General features: G+C 50.3%; 2 protein-coding genes and 1 long non-coding RNA gene across 4 annotated transcripts in view; 1 reads left to right on the top strand and 2 right to left on the bottom strand.

Annotated features, from left to right (window-relative positions):
• Positions 1–3,351, bottom strand: part of SEPTIN8 (septin 8) — a 35,444-nt gene extending 32,093 nt beyond the window's left edge. For both annotated transcript variants that reach the window (XM_062002146.1, XM_062002145.1), the window contains exon 1: positions 3,132–3,351. In XM_062002146.1, coding sequence (XP_061858130.1) covers positions 3,132–3,161 — 30 coding nt within the window. In that variant the 5' untranslated portion in view covers positions 3,162–3,351. The remainder of the gene's footprint in view (positions 1–3,131) is intronic.
• Positions 3,352–3,466: 115 nt separating this feature from the next.
• LOC133626071 (uncharacterized) lies at positions 3,467–11,350 on the bottom strand. Its single transcript, XR_009819279.1, has 7 exons — positions 11,277–11,350; positions 10,705–10,771; positions 9,264–9,411; positions 5,906–6,038; positions 5,143–5,351; positions 4,738–4,804; positions 3,467–4,650 (listed from the first exon to the last, which is right to left on the bottom strand). It is a non-coding gene; the product is annotated as an uncharacterized LOC133626071 (long non-coding RNA).
• A 52-nt stretch (positions 11,351–11,402) lies between these two features.
• Positions 11,403–14,776, top strand: SOWAHA (sosondowah ankyrin repeat domain family member A). The gene has a single exon (XM_062002522.1). The coding sequence runs from the start codon at positions 11,670–11,672 to the stop codon at positions 13,008–13,010; it is 1,341 nt and encodes a 446-aa protein (XP_061858506.1). The 5' UTR covers positions 11,403–11,669; the 3' UTR covers positions 13,011–14,776.
• The last annotated feature ends 1,192 nt before the right edge of the window (positions 14,777–15,968 follow it).

The following is a 15,968-nucleotide window of genomic DNA, read 5'->3' on the forward strand; positions in this document are numbered from 1 at the left end:
CAAGGCCCTTGTCTGTGCACAGTCACAGGATGCACACAAAGCTACCAGTCACTACATCTTCAAACCTTACGGCATAATGTTAAACTCTTATCTCAGCCCGACCTGAAGGCTGTGAACTTCTCCTCACATACATGGTCTGAGAGCACACAGCTTCTTCGTTTAGAGCCCACGCAACTGCTTTTGTACCTCCAGTCAGACACTTGGAGGTTAATGCAGATAATCAAGTGACAAGAGGTTGATGGGTTTTATTTAAAATGAGAGAAAGCGACAGATTTCAGGGTTTGAAAAAGCTTCTCAAAAGCAAAATAGTCGTATAGTCTCGGTCTCACATCTCATCCCATTTATTCTCCTACGCATCTTCAGTTGCTTCCCCATCACTTCTTCTCCTTCCAGCTTTCTTAGCTTCCTCCAGAGGTTCTCCATTTCACTGCTGCATTTCATGCACTTTCTGGCTTCCGCTTGCACATGGTGGTTGGGCTGTTTCCCACTCGACATACCAACATTCTCGCCAGTGCTGCCAGTGTCTGCTCCAGCACACAATCATCATGTGTGCTAGCTCAGCGTGGGTCAGAATAGGCAATGGAGAAGCTCTGAACTTTGATGACACATTAAAGTAGTTAACAATATTAACCAAACTTTAACAGCTTGCTTTCCACCCTGGTGGTGACTGCAATGAAGGCAATTGGCCTCAGGTATCCAGAAGCAATATCTGCAGACCAAGCCCTGAACACTGCAGACCAAGCCCTGAACACGAGGTGCACATTCTTCCAGCAGATCAGAAGAAAACTTCAGTCTCCAGGGGTTGAAGCCAATCTCTCTCACAAACACTACATTCACAAAAACAAAGCTGGTCCTGAGCACTGCTGGTGAGATTCTGCTGCCTTAGAGGCAGCTTTCTACGGGTGAGCTTCCTTTCATTTGCTTTTGTTGGTCATTTCCAATAGCAGCACTTCAAGGGAACTTTACTGTTCTGGAGACAGAGGCATTCTGGAGGACTGCACAAGGGACACATGCATTCGGGGAGTTTTGAAAAAACATTATCCAAACCTAAGGGTCACTACATTCCAGGATGTCAGTGTCAGCTGGACACTTATAAACAGCTTCATCAATCTGAATAGTGTGACCTATTGTGTATCAAAAATCTCCTTCAAAGGCTCTTTCAACATTACTTTCCCCTGCAGATACAAACAGCTGGTAAAAACAAATGAATTTACCATCACCTCTTCTTGATAGTAATGAGCTATTCCCACCCAGACTTTATGCCCAGAAAACTGAGGCACCATGATACAAAACAGCACCAAGCTGTACACACAGCAGAAATCACAACTCGGAATACCTTTCCACGATGCTGCTACAGGAACAGCATCAGAGCTGAGATGGTGTGCTGGCAGCTGGTCATCCGCCCTCCAGCAAATGCAAAAGCATGATGTTGGTCTCCCAGATCCATGGTTCCAGGAGAATGGCAAACTCATCCAAAGGTGAAGCTCAACAGATCACTAGGTCTACTGAGACTGCAGAGCCTTACAAACTCACCTAACTCCCTGCACAAAGTAAGAAGAATTTCTTCTAACAGAGCTAGGTGCTGGAGCCCAGTCACTTCACCTGGGTGCCCAAATGAGAGCTAAGCACCTTCAGTAACCCTTCCCCCTTCCTTTTTTAAATAAAGGTGACAGAGCACTGACAACCAGTGCACCAAGCACTCAAGTACCCCCACACCAAAGAATACACAATTGAAATTTCATTTTCTTCCAGGCCAGGCAATATTTTTGGTTCCTGTAACAGCTGCAAAAACCTTCAGAAACGCCAGCAGACACATCAAATTAAAAATATTTACATATATACAAACGCAGAAAGCCTTGCAAGACAGTTACAGAACTCCTACTCCCTTCCACTGGGGTTTTAATTTGATCCCCTCTCCCCAGAGCCTACAAGCATTTGCTTTCTTAAATAGGAGCCCACAATCAACTTTCCTTTATGTAAAGTTTTTAGTAAGTCACAGCCTTGCAAATTCATTCTTGAGCTGGAAACTTTTGGGCCAAGATTCAAAGAAATGAAGTAGAGTTTGAGATTCTTGGCAAAAAGTAGTTTACAGAGAAAACAGTAGCAGGGACTTGTTTGTGCTCAAACGGCATGCCTATAATTCAGACAACCACCACTGCTGTTCCCATTTATTTAGCAATATCACACCAGACATTTTTGACTTTTGAGAGCCACGCTACGCTATTTAATGTGGTAAGCATATTTTTAGCTCTGAAGGGCTACAAGACGCGTCATTGAGCTATTTGATCAGAACAGCCTTCCAACGACAACAAAAAATTCGAGCCCTAGACAAAGAATAGTTTTGAGCCGACACAGATTTTAGCCAGATTGACTTCCGATAGCAGTTATACAACATGTGAGCTGCAGCGAGGCGGCGGTGCACAGGTCACGCTCCATATTTGCTGTACAGCATTCTTCATACATTGGCTCAGTTAGCCTCAAGGGTTTGCTTTACCCGTGTTTGAATCACTGTGTGTCTCAGAGTATTATATACACACCGTTAAGTTACTCGCTGTTGCAAAGTGTTTGGACACCAGTGGTATGTAAACAATTCTTATTTAGGAAGGTCTGACCCCATTTCTTCCCGCCCCTCTTTGCGGGGTACTTTATGCCTGCACACACAGGAATATGCGATAACCTTTGCGAGCATCCCGGACACCCACGGAGGAGTCGCGAAAGGTTTGCGTTGCCGGTTTCAGCAGCAGACCGAGCACCGAGGCCTCCGAGCCTCCCAGTCTGCCGTGACCGCAGCCCACGGCTGCCGGACCTGCCCGCAAGGACTCTCCCCATAGCCCGCCGGCTTCGACCTTCTCTCTCCCTGGAGCTCCCCCCGCCCCGCCGCCGCCAGCCGCCTGCCGGCTCCGCCGCGCCCGGCTCCCCGCTGGCCGCGGACACGCGAGAGCTGCGGGCAGCGGCCGTGCGCATGGGGCCGGCGCCCGGCCCCACCGCCGCCGGCCCCACCGCCGCCGGCCCCACCGCCGCCGGCCCCACCGCCGGCTGCGCTTCCATTCCACCCGCCTCCCGCGGCAGCAAACGCGAGCCGCGTGCCCGAGGAGCCGCGCGCAGGGGAGCGGGGCCGCCCCGCTGCTCACCGAGAAGCGCTCCAGGTCGGTGGCGGCCATGGCCGGGGCTGGCGCGGCGCCGGCGGCGGGAGCGCGGCTCTCCCCGCCGCGGGTGGATGCGGCTGAATGGATCCAATATGGCCACTTCCTGGAAACTCCCCTCCGCCCGCCACAGGCACCGCCCGGCCGCCCGCCCGACCCACCGGGGGGGACCAGGGGACGGGCACCGGCCGCGGCCGGCCCCGCGCAGCCCGACCCCTCCCCCGGCCGGGCAGGCGGGAGGCCGGGCGGGGAGCGGGCTGGCTTCGGCCCGGCCCCCTCCCCCCGCCTCCGGCCCGGCCCCCGCCTCGCCGCGAAGTCGGGGCTGGCCGCGGGACTCGCGACCCCGGGAGTCCCCGCACCTCCCCTGACAGGGGCCAGCTGCAGGCGGGGGTGTGGCGGGGTGTGAGGGACGAGGACATGGCACTGGTGGTATTCTGCAGATGAAGAGGGCTCCGAGACAGGCGCACGGCATCACACACATCAGTTTGTGATGTGGAAGCGCCAGGAGCAGCCTCTGCGGGATTCGGAGGGTGCACACAGCTATAGAGAGACCCGCTGCCCCAGCTCAAGAAGCTTCTCAGGTGTTCAGCGTCCCGGAAGGCCATCAGGTACCAGCGGGCAGCAGCAGCACCTCTGCACCGAAGTGCCGCTGCCACACACGAGGGTCTGAGCCGGGATGCCGAGAAAGCTCGTGGCCATGACACTGCCTGTGTTCCTGGTACGTTAAAGTAGGCAGCAGAAGACTGTCGTGTCTTTCTTCGTCGCTCCTTCCCACATGAAGCACAACACCCTTCCCATCACCGGCACCCCCAGTTTCTGTAACCCACAAAGGCGTCAGTATTTCACAAGCTGTCAGCACCGAGCAAAGTTTCTCTTGCTTTCTGGTGCCCTCTGCCGCAGTGCACCCAGCAAGGAGCTCTCCCTCCACAGCCGTGCATTCTCCGTCACTGCACCAGACCTGCGCCTCTCCTCTGCCTGCTGCCCTGGCTCTGTCTTAGGCTTTCTCCAGTCTTTCTATCAGCCACTGTGTCTTTGTCTTTTCTCCTCATCCTCTCTCTTTGGAGAAATGCAGACCTCCCGTTGGAGAGCTGAGTTTGGGCAGAGATCAAATACTTCTCCCTACGACACCGTGTGGGGAAGGGGCTGTTGATGACCACTTTGAACTCCCAAAAGGACAAGCCCTTTTGCACCTCACAACACATCAGAGCCAGAGAAAAGCTACTGCCTGTGCAAAAGGGCAGTGGTTCCTACACAGCTCCTGAAGGCACAGCAGAAATCCCCTCAGCAGCTCCGGACATGCACACTCAGCCCTCTGTTGTTGGATACACATCTGCTCAGCTGAGCTGCTCCTCAGACACCATCCTCAAGGTTGCACACACCAGCTATGGGGACTGTAAAGAATCCAAGGTAACTGAGCACAGCCTGAGTCTTGATGGTCCCTTCTCCAGGCAGGGCCAGAACCTGCTGTCCCACCTTTGCTGTTGTTGCTGCGTTGTCTTTCAAGCACCTGAATTTCCCCAAATGATGCTAAGATGTGGGATGCCAAGATCACCACACAATGTAACCACCTCCCAGGGTACAAGGGAGAGCTTACCTGGAGTGGCTCTGCCCCGGAGACTCTCCCTTCTCTACTCAAGTGCTCCTAGATCAGCTCCAGCATCCTGGAGAAGAGTGAGACACAAATACAGTCCTTACCTAATGATGCTACAGCTCCAAGCCCCACCTCAATTACTAGGAAACAGTGAGCAACTCTGCTTAGGCCCCATTTCCAGTTATTTTTCAAAGGGTTTGCCAAATTCAAACCTTTTGGCAAGATAAGGAAAAGGAAAGATACCCAATATGTCAGTTCCTTTCATTCATCGCCCACAAAAGCACAGTCCCTGGGGACCTCTAAAGCAGGACTTAAGTATTCAAAGACAACCAAATTAAAACTGGAGCTATGTTCCATTACAATACACACTGAGCTGCATTCAGTAGGAACTTCTAGCTTCTCCCATACCTGTTATTCGTGGTCTTAACAAAGGTCTCTTGCTCCCGCAGCAACATGAAAAATGAGACCAGGCTGTGCTGATGGGCAGGAGTTGCTGTGTGACGGCAGGTGTGCAAGATCCTGTGTTACATCTCCACGTCTTTGATTCTTCCCAAAACTCCACCTGCTGCAGGAGCTCTAGAAAGCACCGTCCATCCAAGAAGAGGCCTGGGCTTAGGCTGGAGAAATAAAACAGGATATGAAAATCGAATATGGACAATTGAAGGGAGGGAGCAAGGGTTACCAAATACAAGTGCTTAGCGGGACTGGAGAGTAGGAAGAAGGCTGTATTCTCCCTTTAAGCAATTTCAAGGCATTTTCTGAGAAGGTCTTACAGAAGTGATCTGCTTTTTGAAATATAATAAACCTAGTGCAGGTCAGAAGAGCTGTTCTCTGTCCTTCCTGAGTGGGCTGCCTATGACCACATTCATTCTGCTAACCCACATAGTAGTTCTGGCTAAAGATATGTTGCAAACATGTTCTATTTCTCAAAAAAAAAAAAAAGGCATTGCAGAACACCATCTGTTAATTTATTTCCTTGGGTGACCAAAAATGACAAAAAAAAAATCCCACCCCAGCCTTGTTGCTGTCAGAGGCAGAGCTCTCTGTTACCGCTGCCTCGTGCTAGAGCTGCAGGGGCAGCAGAGCTGGCCGGCTGCTCTGCGGCGTTACAGCAGCATCCCTCTCCTCCTGCAGCCCTGGGGTAAGCATGCTGAACCTTTTAGTCACTTACCCCCTGTGAGATGTGAGGTGTTCCTGCAGACCAGATACTCCCTTTGCCATCTTGTTTCTTTGGCTGAATCCCAGAGGTTCTCCTGTTCTCCCTGGCTCCTTCAGCAAATCTGGGAAGCTAAAATCTGGTACTTCTGGTGTACAGATGAGAGTAGAATAGTTTATATAGAAGCAGTGTTAACTTTCCAGGCCACTTTTATATATAAAAAATAAGGAAAAATAGATTAAAAGGTTTAAAAGTTTGGGAGTTTGTTTTATTTTACAGGCAAGCTTAGGAGTCCTGATCCAAGGCAATGTAAAACTCTCGTTGGACACATACTGAAATGCCATTCTGCCAGGTTCTTTGAGATAAGTGATTGACTTAGATTCGGTAAGAGCTCTTTTCCCTGCCAATAAAGTGCACAATGTAACAACATAAAGCTCAGGTGCAAAGAATCACAGCACAAAAGAAATTCTGAGTCACTGCAACAGATCAAGGGACAAGGCTGGCTCCCTGACTGAGCTGTGCTAGAGACCTGCTGCAGCTGGAGTCCCCTCTCCCTTGCTGGGGCAGATCTCCTGACGAGAGAACATGTAAAAGCTCAGTTATTTTTAAACACCTCATTATTTCAAAAAGCACACTATTTCTAATTCCAGTTCAAAGGCAATCCTGCTAATTTCAAAAGCTTCAGATGCAGAAAAACTGCTTCAAGAGTAGAGAATTGGATTTGGTGACTCCTTTAGCTGCTAAGGCATGTTAAGCAAATTATTCCTAATGGCTCAGGAATTAAGCATACATTATGGTAGAGCTGGATGTTCCTACAAGGATTTTAAGCTCTGTGGAGTATTTGTACCTGCTAAATCCATAATGAATTTAGGATGAGCTTTGAATTTTCAACAGAGGAAGAGCTTGGGTAGAGAATTCAAAGGACTGGAGAGGCACAAATGTGTCCCTGGAATCTCTTTGCCCTGTAGGGAGGAAGGAAAAGCTCCTGGCTGCATGGATCCAGGTGACAATGCAGTAGCAGAGTTCTGAGGCTGGGAGAGGAGTCACTTGTTCATGTTGTGACCCTGAGGTACAAGCAATGAAAGTGGAAAGAAGTAAATACAATCACAGGCCTTTTACTTCCCCCACAGCCACAGTGAGCAAGTGATCACCCTACCTGTCACAGGAAAGCAGCAGCAAGGCCTTCTGAAAATGGCTGCAACTTTCAGGGCTGAGTGAAAATCCTTGATCTTCAAATCCAGATGGTGCAGATAAACAGAATTCTTTCATGTTTTTCAACAGGGGCCAAAAGAAGCAGCGTACTGTTAACTACCCATTTCTCACGTGTCCTCCTGGGGATCCTTAGAAATCAAATGGTTTCACAGGTACTCTTTTTGCAGCACCACCACCGAGCACCTTATGAAACTTTCACACTGACAAACTTGGACTTTCCAGACACTCCTACAAGAGTGCTATGCTTCTAAGCTGAAAGTCAGGAGGAGATGTAGGCCCTCTGTGCACTAAGTGGGATGGCAGGAAACAGACTCCAAATTTCCCTTCCTCATCACATTAAAGGACATTTTTACTACACTGTACCTCATGCCAAGTCTGCCTGATCCTGCTAGAATCCCAACAAGTTCACAGGCATCATCTGAAAACCAGAGGATGTTTGGAGTGAGCCCTTGCATCATTTGTCTGGAACAAGCAATATTAAATCAACACAGACTCTGAGGTACTTGGAAGACTGCATTTGAATGGTTGCTGTTGAGAAACAACATCCAACCCATTTACTGAGGTCCTTGAGTTATAGTTGAACCTTGTTTATTTATGAGAAAATGCCTTTTATCTGCAAATAATCTTCCTCCTCCCCCCCACCTCAGCCCTTCACAGACTTTTGCTCAATTGTTTATCTATGGAAGGTTACTGTGTTTCTCCATGGAACAAAGGAAGAGCTCTTTTCCTTCACAATGCATGCTCTTTGTTTCACATGAAAATATCAACAAGGAAACTGGAAAACCATGGGCTTTGTCATCCTATTTATTCTGTGATCCCTGATTTCATTTCTGAGGAAAATAAGTTTTCTTGAGGTACAAATCCCATCTGTAGTGAATGGCATCGAAGCTTCACCTTTCTGCAAAGTAGCAGCACCCCGTCCAACTGAGGCAACCCCTCACGTGTCCTCTTTCTTCCTCTGTTGCTTCCAGCCTGGCACCTTACCTTCCCTGTGGCTCCGAGAGTATCATGTGGGAATGAGCAAGACTTGGGATACCATCTCCGTTTTTGAAGTGTCAGGAGAAACTTCTTTGGTCTGACTAGATGCTTTGCTTGGTCTCCCAGTTTATTTCCTGGGTTTGTGTAGGGTGGTTAATGACAGTCATATAACCTTTACCTTCCTCTCCTGAGAGGCAGGAAAAGTCCCCGGGCTCTCTCTGCAGTTTACTATGCTGTGATGTTGATAGTTTGAAAGTCTGTTTGAAAGTCTTTTTCCTCATGGGAAAGGTAACTCTCCTGCGTCACACAGTTATAAATAGAGGCCAGTTCTCTATGGCTTAGGATGCAGAACTACCAAACTGCAATATTTTTGTTTAAAAATGTAGTAGAAAATTAATTTAATCATGGGTTTCTGTATGTTGTTCTTGTCCCAGACAGCAAATTAAAAATATCAAGATGGTTGGTTTGGAATCTCCTACGAAGCAGCCCACAGTATTCTCTAAATAGCCCCACAAAAATATACTTGCTTCGTAGGTTTTTGGTGACAAAGAGGCAAAACTTCTCATGCTTTTTAAGGCTGGAAATTTCAGATGACTGATGAGCATAACATCTATAATGCTCCAGGCTTTTATTATCTATATGAGGGTGACAGAGCCCTGGCACAGGCTGCCCAGGGAGGTCGTGGAGTCTCCTTCCTTGGAGGTCTTCAAGACCCGCCTGGATGCGATCCTGGGCGACCTGATCTAGGTGGACCTGCTCTGCAGGGAGGTTGGACTAGATGATCTTTAAAGGTCCCTTCCAACCCCTACCATTCTATGATTCTATGATATTAATACAATTCATTCAGGCAGCTTAATTTCTGCTGCATGGTCTGATCAGAATACAATCTGCACTCAGTAAACTAAGAGGAGCTCACTGCAATCTGGTGTTCAGCCTGAAAGGTGGTCAACCAGAGGGCATCAACAGATAAAAAGGGAAGGTTGGCAAACAGGATGTACCTCATGCTGTGGTCTGGAAATGTTATGGAGGATTATCCAGAAGTGGTGTCTCCTTCCTAATTACAGAAAGTATAGGACTACCCTAACACCCACTGACGGACTGTGGAAAGGAGCACACCCACATGGCACGGGCTGCCCACAAAGGATGAAGGGACAGGCAGTTGGATGCATCATTGGAAAATTACCTGGGGAAAGAGCTCCTTGCGTCAGGGCAGTTAAACAAGAGCAACCAGTTCGTGCTTGGCATGGCATGAGGTGCACTCGCAGACGTCCTCCCTCCTCTTCCACGACCTTCTGAGGATGTGCCATGCTGCTCTGCACGAATGCCAGGACCTGCAGTGAAGAACAATCTCAGTAACATCCCTCCTTCGCAACCCTGACCCAATACCCTGAGAGGTGATGTGACCTTGGTGACCCATGGGTTGCCCACTTGCATGCTGAGCAGTGAGGCTTCCTGGGAGCCTGCCCGGTGCATGGAGATCCCTCTGCAGGGGGCTGGGCAAAAAACAAGAGGGATTTGATGGCACCTTCACGAGTGTCCAGGGATACATGGGTGCAGGAGTTGATGCCTGAGCAGGCATGGATGGAGCGTAGCACCTCTCTGCCAGCACCCACAGAATCACCCTCCGCGCAGTGCTGAGCCTGAGGACATACTCAGCAGCACTGGAACCATTTCGAGCAATAGAAGCAACTTCTTCCTTAACATTTGATTTTTAAAAGAGCTTATTCTTCTCAGTTACTTTCCCTCCTCCTCTCACTCATTTGCAGATATGAACTATAATCCCAGGGTACAGTTGAAAGTTCTCAATGCAAAAAGCACAGATTACTGAGGTTTTCTTATGCTTGGAATAGACTCCAGTAAGGAAAAGAAACCAGCAGTGAAAGCACATCATAGCAAGTAATGTTCAGATGCATAGCTGGTATTAGCTCTCTTCAGTAGGCTGGGCAGAACTATGGCGATGCCATAAGCTAAAAAGCATTCCTAATACAAGAGAACACAAGTGGCTGCCTCAGCACAGGACGAGGCTGTTGTGTATACCACGTGAAAAGGCAGTAATAAGAGGTGTGTGGTTCCCGCAGAAATACTGAATTGCTACAAACAGCATGAAGATTACATGCTCTTATGCGAAAGAACATTAGAGTAGCAAAATGACTTTGAGGAACTGGCTCAGCGCCAGCTTGTTAGCAAGAGATAAAATAGCTTTTCAGATTTGCACAAAGATGGAGAGAGAAGGAGAAAGATTGCCGAAGGAAGACTCGTGGGAAGCGGCTCTTACACCACCAGTAAAAGGTGTGAAGAAGCAGACGGGAGGTCAGCATCAACAAGAGCAGAGAGAGATGAGCTGCACGGGGATTGATGCACCTCGAGTTGCCTTCAAAATGGAGACTTTGGCACAGGTTGATACTCCATTTTATTCAAGTTCTAAGACAGTGAAAATCAACCCAAATCTATTTTCTGCTTTCTTATCCATCCTTCTACAGACAGCCACTTTTATCTCTTCATAGCACACTGGCTCTGTTGCTCTTTTCCTAGAAAAATTGTTCAGTCATTCAAGAATCAATTTACAGATCTCAATTTGCAACTCAGTGGAGGAAAAAAAGAAGTTTGCAGGCTGAATGCCATACCTCCAGGAGGTCCTCAGTCCTACTCCTTCACCTGGGGAAAGGCATGTGTCTGGGATTGTTTTTCTCCCTGTGGAGTAGAGAACAATAAGAATATTAAATGTTTAACCAGAAGTAATTGATATTGTGGCAAAGACAGCTTCTATCTTTGTAAAAGAGACGCTCTCTCCTCTCTAATGTATAGAGGAATAGATGCAGGCATGTTGTAAAGATTTCATCATTTACATGGATACACATGCACACTGTAGATGCAATAGAGATAAAAGACATACAGATAATAGGTATTATAATACATGTAGCACCACATAAACTTGACGTATTTCAGACGACTGACCCATCCACCCATCCTCTAACTTATTTTGTGGCACGAGACTCTAACCCAGCACCGCAGAACACCAGAGGCTCCGCTGGGCACGGAGACCTGACGTCGCAGAGTGATTCCTCCCTAAAGCTGCACCACTTGTACTGAAACAGAAACCCCCAACCGTTTTAGGAAGTTGGGGGAGGAGTAAATCGATGAAGTGTTCGCCGCTGCCTGACGAGCCTCCGAAGAGCCGCTACACTCGTGTCCTTACCCACACGCAACTCCGCAGTTCCCTGAGCGAGCCATCGGCGCCGCAAGCGCCGCGAACGCAGCTCCGGGCCCGGGCCAGCCCGCGCCCGCCGCCCACCCGGCCCCTCGCAGCCGCCGCAGCGCAGCGCCGCCCCGCGGGAGGACAGGGCGCCCGGGACGCTCCGCTCCCTCCGCGGGAGGCGGCGGCGCGGGCGGGGCGGCCCGATCACCTCAGCGGGAGCGGCCGCGGGGGACGAGCTCTCAGTGGGCGCCGCAGGTGCCTGCTGCCTGCGAATCCCGGCCAGCCCCCGAGGGGCGGGCGGGCGAGCGAGCTCCTGGGCGCCCTCCGCCGCGGGCAGTGGGCGGGCGCGGCGGCGGCGGTTCCACCACCACCAGAACCACCTGTGGCGGCGGGATGGCGGAGCTCGACATCAGCCCGGCGGCCGTGCTGGGCTTCCTGCAGGAGCGCGGCGGGCGGGTGCGCAACGCCGAGCTGGTGAGCGCTTTCCGGCCGCTGATGGAGGCCGGCGGGGACGCGGCGGCGCGGGCGGAGCGGCGGGAGCGGTTCAAGGCGGCGGTGAACGCCGTGGCCGTGGTGAAGGAGCGCGACGGCACCAAGTTCGTGGTGCTGCGGCGGGAGCTGCGCCCCGCCCCGCCGCCGGGGGGCGCGCTGGCGCCGGGGGGCGCGGGCGGCGGCCCCGGCCCGGGCCCAGGCGGACGCCTGTCGCCCGCCCCTGCCGAGGAGCCGCCGGCGCCGCGGGCCGTCTCCGAGCTGCGGGGCCTCTTCCAGGGCGGCAGCGGCGGGGTGCCCTTGCCCGCGGGCACTGGGGAGTGCCGGCGGGAGCCGCTTCCCAAGCCCTGCATGCTGCCGGTGCGCTGCGTGCCGCCCCCTGCTGCCGCCACCGTCCCGGGGCCGCCCGAGGAGCCGGGGTCCCCCTTGTCGCCCCCGTCGCTGGAGGAGGAGGTCGGGTCCCGCTCGCCCGGCCTGCGACGGGGTCCCAAGAACCATCGTGCCAGCGAGGAGACTGCGGCGGTGCCGCTGGAGGAGGCCGAGCACCAGTGGCTGGTGATGGCGGCCGGCGGGCAGTGGACCCAGCAACTCCACGGGCTGCTGCTGGGTGACGCCAGCTTGGCGGCCCGGAGGGACTTCATCTCAGGCTTCACCGCCCTACACTGGGCCGCCAAGAATGGCAACTGTGACATGGTGACAAATATCATCAGAGCTGCTGAGAAGGGGGGGGCCCGTGTCAATGTGGATGCCAGGTCGCATGGCGGCTACACGGCACTTCATCTGGCTGCCATACACGGCCAAGAGAAGATCATCACCATGCTGGTCTACAGCTACCATGCCAAGATTGACCTGAGAGACTACAGCGGGAAGAAGCCACACCAGTACTTGAAGGAAGGGGCTTCCTCTGCAGTCAGGCGCTTGCTGGGGGACCCCAGTCTCCCCCACAACACAGAGCCTTCCATGCCTATCAAGAAGTCCACAAAGCTGGCAGCTTCCATCTTGAGCTCCACTAGTACTTTCCTGGGGGTCATATCCGATGACATGGCTTTCTATGATCTCACCAAAGGTTTAAGGAAGCCTTCATCCTTAAACAAGCTCCTGGCCGCCACCACAGGGCCAAGGAGGAAACCAAAGACTAGAGGGGGCTTCCCTTCGTATTCCTCCCTCTCCGAGGTAATGGAGGAGGAGGAAGAGGAGGTCGTTGTGAAACGCAGACCTGTTTCTGAGCTATTCTTTGGCCACTAGACTCTCCCTTCTTGGGATCAAAAATGTTTAATAATGTGACTGGGGTCTCAATTTTCTCTCGTGTAAGCAGCTTGGATTTCTTCTCTTTGTGTCTGTCTTTTTGGATGTTCAACTAAATTGGTGATAGGGTCTGGCTCCAAAGGCCAGTGGATGAAACCCAGCTCACAGACACCTGTGGAAAGGGAAGATCCCAAATGCTGCATGTACTGTCCTGCTGAGATTTTGGTGGAGACCGTCAAATTTTAGTTGAAGAACTAAAACAACCTCTGTGTGTGTGGACAGGTTAAAATGCTTCAGGCACAGCCTTCTTGATCTGTGTTTCTCTTCTGGAGGGCAAAAGTAAGGTAAAGAATTGGATATTCTACACTGTGAACAGCAAGCTGGTAGCTGGCTAACACAGCTTGTTGTATAGCGGGCTTAAATTCTCCGAGGGAAGATGCATAGTTTTCTATGACGTTTCTGATTATTTTGGTAACAGAAGAGGACTATTTCTATTGAAAAAAAAAGTGTACTTTTTGGAAACAAAATTTCTTACTGTCAGAAATACTAACATAACCATCTCAGTTGTTGCCTAACGCATTTTAGTAGGTGAGCAACTTTAAAAATATAACCCCCCAGCCCTCAGCACACAAGTCACCTGCCTACCTCAGTTTGAAAGCTAAGTTAGCATTTGAAGCTTTTTATCTCTTCCCGACAGACTTTTTGACCAGGTGGTGCAAACCATGTCTTGATGATACTGTGAACATTTAAACTTGACTATACTTCAGTCAATTTGAATGAAAACCTTGTTGACACCCGATAGTGGAAAACTGGACGGAAAAAAAAGTGGGAATCGGATCCTGCAGAGTTTCTGAGTAGCCAGCTGGAAACCAAGTTAGGCTTGTACATCTGAGTCTTTTTATTTAAAACCTGGCCTTTGAATCGGACAGGCTTACAAGAAATATTTATTACAATCAGGCTTTTTGTTATGTTAGGTGTTTTATGATAGAATGTCTGCATGACCTCTCAGAGCAATGTTTATCTCTACAGCATGAATCACTGACCGAAAACTAACCCTTCTTCTTCTTACATATTCTAAACAGAATTGTTCTACATACAGAACTACACGTAGCTCCAACAAGCATGCTAACTGCAGGTTAAGTAATACAGTTGCAGTGAGGTGATTATTTTTTTAATTACTGTTTGGTTAAAGTTAATGTGAAGAGGCAGAGCTAAGAATAGAAGCTGCCCGACTCCTGGGGCCAGCCTGCTAAGCCATCACGTTTGCTCTAAAACTGTAACTAAAACCCCAGTACAATTCAGAGGGGACAAAGGTGACAGCAATACTGCCCTTGCTCTGCTTGTCAGCCCCTCAGGTGTTTCTGCACTTGTTTGCATGCTTTGCCTTTCTTTCCTGAGTCAGTGACTTCAAGAATGGTGGGGGTTTTTTTTCAGCCTTGAATTAAGCCTAGTACTTCTAATTGGCTGTAATGGGCTTCTCCCAGGCGCTTGGCCTGGAGTGCTGTAGGACTGTGCTGAAGGTGGACACGCCACCTTCTTGTACTTCAAAACCTTCTTCCTGGAGTCAGTGACGCTGGTTGCGAGCGTAAATCAGCGATTGCAGAAGGGTCTGCTCCACCTGCTCTCAGAAGAGGCTGGATTATTCTGCACCGGTCTGCTTCCGTATTGAACTAATTAAGTTGTTAAGCAAACGTTAATGATCAAGCACCTCATGACTTCTATATCTGGAGTAGGGTTTAAAAAAAAATAAAATCCTATTTGCTCCATGTTGGTGTGACCATTGATCAGCTCATTTGAAACCCTGATTTGTGCTGCACCGTGTCAGCTCGCAGAGCTCCAGGAAAAAGAACCAAACCCTCTTGGTCTGTTTAAAAAGCCTTTCCAAGTTTCCTGACATTAAACACATTTTTTTTCTGTGTTTAGTGAAACCACAGAAGCACGTGTGTGTGTTTGCGTTGTGCACCGTCAGGGCTTAAGCGTCCTGTTCCTGTGTGAGCTGTGAACACTCCCCAGTTTGACTTGGCCTTACAGGGAAGCTTGTTCATTAGTTACAGCTATGGGCTTGATACTTCTTCAGATAGCACAGATTAATTTTTAGTGCTAATTCTGAGTAAAACCTACTTGAGTCAGAGGCAAGGTTCAAGGATGGAGTATTTTCTGCTTAAAAAAACCCCCAGGTAACCAACCTGTAAAGTGTGGTTGTGACTTCACTGTGAGGAGAGCAGGGACAAGGCTGCGTTGCTCCCGTCAATGGAAAAGCAAGGAGTCTCGGCTGAGATAAGAGTGTGTTGCAACACGTATCATCGAGGAAATTCCACTCTACTCCTTCCTTGGAGGCATCACTGCGATGAGCTAGTTCGATAGAACAATGCCCAGCAACCGCAGCAGAGCCCTGGTCCTTGCGGCACTGCCGGGAGGTGCTGGAGGCTTGGCAGGAAAGGTGCAGCACGGCGGGGGTGGGGAACTCGGAGGTCGGTGTTGTGGGAGGGCTGGGCTGGGGCAGGCTCTGCCAGCAAGTTTGTGCAGTGACTCAGCTCATTCCTCCTCCTTGAGTAGATGACGGAAAAGATAGCACATAGGCAGGCTGTGATTAGTATACTCAGTGCCAGATGACTTCAGGTAGAAACAAACACTGAGGAGTGCTGAGTGCACTGCTCTAATCTTGTAAAAATATGTGTTGCCTTTTGTTTGAGAGAGAACCGGTCCATCGACCTTTCTGGGCTTTGGTTTCCCTTGTTCCCTTGACAGCCTGGAAGGGGCACTGGGGGACATGCATGGGAGTGTGTTCCTCCCATGGGAGGCAGGGACTGTTTTATGAATCCCGCAGCTTGATCCATTTTCCTTAATATCGCTGCATCTAGTCCAAATGCAGCTGAATGCAGTAGGACTTCACAGGAATGAAGGACAGCCACCAAGTTTAGCCAGGATGCTTTCACAAGCATCAGAGCCAAGGGGACT

The sequence above is a fragment of the Colius striatus genome, chromosome 9 (assembly GCF_028858725.1).
Source record: "Colius striatus isolate bColStr4 chromosome 9, bColStr4.1.hap1, whole genome shotgun sequence".
NCBI lineage: Eukaryota > Metazoa > Chordata > Aves > Coliiformes > Coliidae > Colius > Colius striatus.

Bases quoted from the DNA above. Each gene is read 5' to 3' on its own strand.
- SOWAHA (XM_062002522.1), top strand. From the start codon at position 11,670: ATGGCGGAGCTCGACATCAGCCCGGCGGCCGTGCTGGGCTTCCTGCAG.